General features: G+C 44.8%; 1 protein-coding gene across 1 annotated transcript in view; it reads right to left on the bottom strand.

Annotated features, from left to right (window-relative positions):
• Positions 1-2,074: 2,074 nt before the first annotated feature.
• LOC120018016 (high affinity cationic amino acid transporter 1-like) overlaps positions 2,075-8,765 on the bottom strand; it is a 58,373-nt gene continuing 51,682 nt past the window's right edge. The window contains exons 10-13 of the mRNA XM_038960968.1: positions 8,557-8,708; positions 7,680-7,788; positions 7,165-7,369; positions 2,075-2,280 (exon numbers count right to left, since the gene is read on the bottom strand). Of these exons, the coding sequence (XP_038816896.1) occupies positions 7,176-7,369; positions 7,680-7,788; positions 8,557-8,708 (455 nt within the window). The 3' untranslated portion in view covers positions 2,075-2,280; positions 7,165-7,175. The remainder of the gene's footprint in view (positions 2,281-7,164; positions 7,370-7,679; positions 7,789-8,556; positions 8,709-8,765) is intronic.

The raw sequence follows: 8,765 nt of genomic DNA, 5'->3' as shown, positions 1-8,765 counted from the left end.
TATAGCCTCCACATTGACTCTGTACCGGTACCCCCATGTATATAGCCTCCACATTGACTCTGTACCGGTACCCCCTGTATATAGCCTCCACATTGACTCTATACCGGTACCCCCTGTATATAGCCTCCACATTGACTCTGTAACGGTACCCCTATGTATATAGCCTCCACATTGACTCTGTAACGGTACCCCCTGTATATAGCCTCCACATTGACTCTGTACCGGTACCCCCTGTATATAGCCTCCACATTGACTCTGTACCGGTACCCCCTGTATATAGCCTCCACATTGACTCTGTACCGGTACCCCCTGTATATAGCCTCCACACTGACTCAGTACCGGTACCCCCTGTATATAGCCTCCACATTGACTCTGTACCGGTACCCCCTGTATATAGCCTCCACATTGACTCTGTACCGGTACCCCCTGTATATAGCCTCCACATTGACTCTGTACCGGTACCCCCATGTATATAGCCTCCACATTGACTCTGTAACGGTACCCCCTGTATATAGCCTCCACATTGACTCTGTAACGGTACCCCCTGTATATAGCCTCCACATTGACTCTGTACCGGTACCCCCTGTATATAGCCTCCACATTGACTCTGTACCGGTACCCCCCCTGTATATAGCCTCCACATTGACTCTGTAACGGTACCCCCTGTATATAGCCTCCACATTGACTCTGTACCGGTACCCCCTGTATATAGCCTCCACATTGACTCTGTACCGGTACCCCCATGTATATAGCCTCCACATTGACTCTGTACCGGTACCCCCTGTATATAGTCTCTACATTGACTCTGTACCGGTACCCCTATGTATATAGCCTCCACATTGACTCTGTAACGGTACCCCCTGTATATAGCCTCCACATTGACTCTGTACCGGTACCCCCTGTATATAGCCTCCACATTGACTCTGTACCGGTACCCCCATGTATATAGCCTCCACATTGACTCTGTAACGGTACCCCCTGTATATAGCCTCCACATTGACTCTGTAACGGTACCCCCATGTATATAGCCTCCACATTGACTCTGTACCGGTACCCCCTGTATATAGTCTCCACATTGACTCTGTACCAGTACCCCCTGTATATAGCCTCCACATTGACTCTACTACACCTGTTGTATTCAGCATTTCACTGTAAGGACTACTACACCTGTTGTATTCGGCGTATGTGACTCATAAAATTGGATTTGATTTCTATCTAGTTTGCTGGTGGTATTCTATCTAAATGGGATCTTTGCAAAGGTGTGAAAGTAGCCCACTGCCTCTGGGTTATAGGGCCTGGCATTTAGTTTACAGTCATTATATTTAACACTCAACACTATCTAATAGCCATGTTTTCTATGTCAAAATGTCCGTGTTCCACATGGCACCCTATTCCCTATATAGTGTACAACCTTTAATGCCTTTTGGGACTCACAGCCAATTGTGTTTGTATGAAAACCTTCGATAAAGACAGAATGAGTGACAACAGACACGTCTGATCTCAATTCATGACATTGAAACGCACGCACACACACGCACACACACACGCACGCACGCACACGCACGCACGCACACACACACACACACACACACACACACACACACACACACACACACACACACACACACACACACACACACACACACACACACACACACACACACACACACACACACACACACACACACACACCTCTACCCTCCATAGCCAGCAGCACATCTCTCGGGTTCCATATCCTCTGCAGAACCATATAATCCTCTCTTTATCTTTCTGGGTAACCCGTCTGGAGAAAAACTGTATCAAGAAAGATTAATTTGTTATATAACAAATAGAAAGATGAACTCATAAAATGCGTCCCACATAGCACCCTATTCCATACAGTGGACTACATTTAGGGCTCTGGCCCAAGTGTACACTACGTAGTACATAGGGAACCATTAGAGAATACCGCTCATATCATAAAGATAATAGAACAATACATACAGAAATTCAAGATATTTTTCTGGAACGAGGACGTGTCTTGGTTGATTTAAAAAAAAAATACAAATGAACAACGAGACATAAACGTTTCAAAGTTTGTTTTATTTACAGCAGCTTTTAAACAGATGGCAGAAGCCAGACGGTTTTATTACAGTAACAAAATACAGTAGTAGACTAACACAGTTTGGCCAGGGACTCAATCCAAGGCGCGTTAGAGCGCAGCCCACTAGAACAGACATGTTAAAAAGGCCATTGAGCCGAAATGCACAGCGCTTACCATGAAGGCGATCTCCGCGAATGCTGTGGAAAAGGTGAATTGTATAGTGAGACACACTATAATACGCCTTTGCATTGAATACCGGTCACAAGCAGATAAAAAAAAAAAGATCTGTCTCTCCTCTATGAAACCTGAACTTCCTGAATCGAACCCTTACCGAGTGTTCCAAATGGAACCCTATTCCCTATTACAGTGCACTACTTTTGACCAAAGTCCTATGGAGCCTGGTAAAGTAGTGCACTATGTAGGGAATAGGATGCCATTTGGGACGTACCTTGGATGGTCAGGAGCCTGTGGATCCAGCAGGGTAAATAAAGCTAGCTTTGGGACACACGTTTCAAAGGCCAGTGCATTACATCTGTATGTCTAATATTCAGATTTTAGAACGGAGAACCTGGTTTTCAAAGCTTCTTTAAACTTTCTTTGTTTTTAGCACACATTAAAATAAATACTTATAGCAATACACAGCCTCCAAATAATACACTAACAATAATACATAACTATATTTCAATTCAACCAATGTACCACATTATTTCATCAGAACACTGCCCTCTACTGCCAGACTGTTGTCATTACTGGAACACTGCCCTCTACTGCCAGACTGTTGTCATTACTAGAACACTGCCCTCTACTGCCAGACTGTTGTCATTACTAGAACACTGCCCTCTACTGCCAGACTGTTGTCATTACTGGAACACTGCCCTCTACTGCCAGACTGTTGTCATTACTGGAACACTGCCCTCTACTGCCAGACTGTTGTCATTACTAGAACACTGCCCTCTACTGCCAGACTGTTGTCATTACTAGAACACTGCCCTCTACTGCCAGACTGTTGTCATTACTAGAACACTGCCCTCTACTGCCAGACTGTTGTCATTACTGGAACACTGCCCTCTACTGCCAGACTGTTGTCATTACTAGAACACTGCCCTCTACTGCCAGACTGTTGTCATTACTCAATGCAATGTACAGTAGCTGTATTTCATATACACACCAAGAAGACAAACACTGGCAGCACTCAGCCATGAAGACAAAAGCTGGCAGCACTCAGCCATGAAGACACACCCCAGTGATGACAGTAACAATGACAGTTCCAACAGGAAACACAACATTGTGCTAATAAGTTTACTCAAGGCACAGCGGAAAAGAAACGGACATACATGTTGACTACGTGTCCAACTTGACGTTACCGGGGGGGAGGGTGAAGTATATGACAGGGCTAAGTAACTTGCCTGTTCAAGAGGCACGCAAAGCACCAAGTCCTACACATTACTTCAAATGTAAGGCCATTTACACATCTGGCTGGCATCAGGCATGACTACTTAGTGTTGATTAACTAGCCTGGAACCCAGATCTGGTTGTGCTGTCTTGCCTCTGTGACAATGACCATAGGAGTTGTCAAGACAGCACAACTAGACGTGGGACCAAGATAATTGTTCAACAAGACGTCTTAAGAGTGCATCACAAATGGCAGCCTATTCCTTATTTAGTGCACACATTTTGACCAGAGCACACTAAAAAGGGAATAGGGTGCCATTTGAGATACAACCTTAGCAGAAGAGGAAAATAGTAGCCTGGTTAAACCAGTGTGAATGCTACATTTACCATAGTGAGAACTTCATTCAGTTTGGTTTAACCAGGCTAGGAGAGTAGCAGAGACATCCCAATGTGTTTGTAGCAGGACTGAGCATTATATTAATAAGAGTACAAACTGACAAGAAATCATTACTACAACAAAGTACCCAATATGTACAGAATGAATGACGGTTAACAGGGGATTGTATCCTAATCAAGTCACTAAACATTCAGAAATTCAAAATAATAACATTTCAAAGACATATAGTTCACGGCAATAAATATTGTGTCGAATTTGGGGGAGGGGGGAGCCTGATTGGGACGTGAACCGAGTTCTCACCAACTGGTCGTGAAATATGTTTGAGACAATGAATAATTTAGGATTTTGACATGATCTTGTTTGGGGCAACGTGTTTGAGTGAGAAAAAGGATTCCACATTTCTTTGAGGAAAATCACACAATGATATTACTAAGTAAAACATTTGGCCAAACATATTATAATACTATAAATAGCAAATCACACAAGATACCATCATAATAAAGTCCTCAGACAGAAACGTTTAAAATAAGCAGTAAGGTGGAAAAATCTGCAGTTAAGCCCCAATAACAACTGTTCCCTAGACGACGGCAGCCCCCTGCACCTCTCAGATTTTTTTATTTAACATTTATTTAACGAGGCAAGTCAGTTAAAAACAAATTCTTATTTACAATGACGACCTACCAGGGAACAGTGGGTTTATCTGCCTTGTTCAGGGGCAGAACGACAGATTTCTACCTTGTCAGCTCGGGGATTCAATCTAGCAACCTTTTGGTTACTGGCCCAACGTTCTAACCACCAGGCTAGGGGTTAAATGCGGAAGACACATTTCAGTTGAATGCATTCAGTTGTACAACTGACTAGGTCTCGCCCTTTTACCTATGTTGACTAGTCATCATTTAACATTTCATTAGGGTGATCATGATCGTCTGGGTGACAAAGTAGGCACTTCAAGTTAACTCCTGAAGTGACTTAGGAAGCATCCCAAATAGTACCCTATTCCTTATATAGTGCACTACCTTTAAACCGGGCCCAAGGGGCTCTGGTCAACAGTCGTACAGTATACAGGGAATAGGGTGCCATTTGGAACATAGGCTAACTCAATTCCCTCACACGCTGCGGATGTGCTCATTTATAAATTTAACTTATTTTAATTTACAGTAACTGTACATGCAATATTGAACAATATTACAGATTATAAACTGGGTGGCTCGAGCCCTAAATGCTGATTGGCTGACAGCCATGGTATATCAGACCCTATACCACGGGTATACATTTTACCTGCTCTAATTAGGTTGGTAACCAGTTTATAATAGCAATAAGGCACCTCGGGGGGGTTGTGGTATATGGCCAATACAGGTATAGCACGGCTAAGGGCTGTGTCCAGGCACTCCGCAATGCGTCGTGCATAAGAACAGCCCTTAGCCGTGGTATATTGGCCATATACCATACCTCCTCGGGCCTCATTACTTAAGTTGGACATACATGTGCATTGGTTTTTTAATGCAATCAAGAAACAAACACTGCTCGTCTTCCAGACAGCTAGTTGACTATGAGGAACTCTCATAGTGTGCAATAAGAAGAAGAAGAAGGAGAAGGAGAAGAAGAAGAAGGAGAAGGAGAAGAAGAAGGAGAAGAAGGAGAAGAAGAAGGAGAAGGAGGAGAAGAAGGAGAAGAAGGAGAAGAAGAAGGAGAAGAAGAAGGAGAAGGAGGAGAAGAAGAAGGAGAAGAAGAAGAAGAAGGAGGAGGAGAAGAAGGAGAAGAAGGAGAAGAAGGAGAAGAAGAAGGAGGAGGAGAAGAAGGAGAAGAAGAAGAAGGAGGAGAAGAAGGAGAAGAAGAAGATGAAGGAGAAGAAGAAGGAGGAGGAGAAGAAGAAGAAGGAGAAGAAGAAGGAGAAGAAGAAGGAGGAGGAGAAGAAGGAGAAGAAGAAGAAGAAGAAGGAGAAGAAGAAGGAGAAGAAGGAGAAGAAGAAGAAGAAGAAGGAGAAGAAGAAGAAGGAGGAGGAGAAGGAGAAGAAGAAGGAGAAGAAGGAGAAGAAGAAGGAGAAGAAGGAGAAGAAGAAGAAGGAGAAGAAGAAGAAGAAGAAGGAGAAGAAGAAGGAGAAGAAGAAGGAGGAGAAGAAGGAGAAGAAGGAGAAGAAGAAGGAGAAGAAGGAGGAGGAGAAGAAGAAGGAGAAGAAGGAGGAGAAGCAGAAGAAGAAGGAGAAGGAGAAGAAGAAGGAGAAGAAGAAGATGGAGAAGAAGGAGGAGGAGAAGAAGGAGAAGAAGAAGAAGGAGAAGAAGGAAAAGAAGAAGGAGAAGAAGAAGAAGAAGGAGAAGAAGAAGGAGAAGAAGAAGAAGGAGAAGAAGAAGGAGGAGGAGAAGAAGGCTTGTGCAATATTCCGTAAGTCATCACTCCTCTATAATGGAAGTTGGAACAACATCAGCTTATTACCTTAAAACACTCACCTCAATTCATACTGTAGTTGTAATTTGAGACGTATGCATTATAATTCATTACATCCTGAATATGATGTTCAATCAAACAAGGAAGTGCAGCTCTATTGACTCAGAGATGGCTCTGCACATATGAATGAAAAAACATCACTTGTTGTCATCAATAAGTCAATATATTTGTAGATAAGAAGCAGAATATGTCGATGTCATTGTAAGTAATGAAAGGGAGGATGATGTGGACTTGAATAGTAGTAGAGGGGGACACAGCAACCAGCACTGTGTCCACTATGGGTCCCGGTCAAAAGTAGTGCACTATATAGGGAATAGGGTGCCCTTGTGACACATCCTCTATCTATCAGCATCTATCATGCAGTGACACCAGGATACCAGCAGAGGGTGATAGACTGCATGGTAATCCACCCGTAATGTTAGTATTAGGGACGAGCCCTGCTCTTCAGTGTGAAATTATAGACTATTCAGTATTTCCAACTAATTTGAATAAAATGTTAAGGGCCACAGATCCTTTCAAGCCCTGTTTCTTCTTCCAAGAGAAGAGTGATAGTCCTCCTGCTATGCGCTAACAATGACAGACGGACTCGTCGGTTTGGTGTTTACAAATGATATCGTTAACAGAGTCATGAGCAGTGGACGTGGGAACTGGTATGGTGGATCACTGCCCAATGTGAAGAGACCTGCGTCTGGTTTGATACTACGCAACATGAGGTCCTAATAGAGCTCGTTCTGATTGTACGTGATTGTCCCCCTTCACGTGAAGATATTTCTGACAGTATGTGGTACTAATCTGACAGGTAAAGATAGATAAAGTAATCAGATAGTAACATTAGAGAAGTGCACCGCACCTCCACAACCTCTAGAGGTCACCGTCCTCCTCGTCCACTGTGTTGTCCAGGTCCAGGCCGTTGTGTAGGAAGACTTCCTTCTCGATGTCCATTGGCTGTCCGTTGAGAGTGCAGTCTGGCTTGTATCCGTGCAGGTTACTGGCAGTATTGGCTAAAGCAGCTTCTACACTGTTACGGATCCCATAACCAAAGTAAATGATGAAACCTGGGAGAAGGGTTCAAAAGGTGGGTGAAAAGGTGAAGCTGGTTGAGAGAACGCCAAGAGTGTGCAAAGCTGTCATCAAGGCAAAGGGTGGCTACTTTGAAGAATCAAAAATATATTTTGATGTGTTTAACGCTTTTTTTGGTTACTACATGACTCCATATGTATTATTTCATAGGTTTGATGTCTTCACTATTATTCTACAATGTAGAAAAGAGTGAAAATAAAGAAAAACCCTGGAATGAGTAGATGTATCCAAACTACTGTACCTATAGGGCATATTTGATCTATATTACAGATAAATGTAGGGTACCTATGATCATCCAGAAAGAGAAGCGTATCCAGGTTCCTCGGCCCAGCTGACACATCAGGAAGATGTTGATAAACATACTGGCTACTGGGAGGAAGGGAAGCAGGGGCACCTGGGAGGAGAGGAGGAGGCGTGAGGAGAGGAGGAGAAGGGAGAAGAGGAGAGGAGGCGTGAGGAGAGGGGAGAAGAGGCGTGAGGAGATGGGAGGAGAGGAGAGGAGGCGTGAGGAGAGGAGGAGATGGGAGAAGAGGAGAGGAGTCGTGAGGAGAGGGGAGAGAGGAGAAGAGAAGATGGGAGAAGAGGAGGGGAGGCGTGAGAAGAGGAGGAAAGGGGAGAAGAGGAGAGGAGGCGTGAGGAAAGGAGGAGAGGGGAGAAGCGGAAATGGGAGAAGAGGAGAGGAGGCGTGAGAAAAGGAGGAGAGGGGAGAAGAGGAGAGGAGGAGAGGGGAGAAGAGGAGAGGAGGCGTGAGGAAAGGAGGAGAGGGGAGAAGCGGAAATGGGAGAAGAGGAGAGGAGGCGTGAGAAAAGGAGTAGAGGGGAGAAGAGGAGAGGAGGTGTGAGGAGAGGAGGAGAGGGGAGAAGAGGAGAGGAGGTGTGAGAAGAGGAGGAGAGGGGAGAAGAGGAGGCGTGAGGAAAGGAGGAGAGGGGAGAAGAGAAGATGGGAGAAGAGGAGAGGAGGTGTGAGCAGATGAGGAGAGGGGAGAAGAGGAGGCGTGAGGAAAGGAGGGGGGAGAAGAGAAGATGGGAGAAGAGGAGAGGAGGTGTGAGGAGAGGAGGAGAGGGGAGAAGAGGAGGAGAAGATTTATAAACATACTGGCTCCTGGGAGGAAAGGGAGGAAGAGGCGTGTCCCTGACCGTGAGGTACAGCTGACTGAACATACCTTGAAAGAGAGACTGGTCTTGCTCTCAGGCTGTCTCCAGACCAGTAGAGTGACTGCCAGACAGGCTGTAAATATGAGGAACAGGAGAGAGACAGACCAGGAAGCAAAGCCTCCCTGCACTGCTACCACACAGAAGATACACACCAACACTCCTGCAGGGAGAGAGACAGACACAGAGACAGTAAGGAAGAGACAGAGGTGACCAGAGC

The sequence above is a fragment of the Salvelinus namaycush genome, chromosome 23, assembly GCF_016432855.1.
Source record: "Salvelinus namaycush isolate Seneca chromosome 23, SaNama_1.0, whole genome shotgun sequence".
In the NCBI taxonomy this organism is placed as follows: domain Eukaryota; kingdom Metazoa; phylum Chordata; class Actinopteri; order Salmoniformes; family Salmonidae; genus Salvelinus; species Salvelinus namaycush.
The sequence above is the reverse complement of the archived record's forward strand: the minus strand, read 5'-3'. Positions and strand labels throughout refer to the sequence as shown.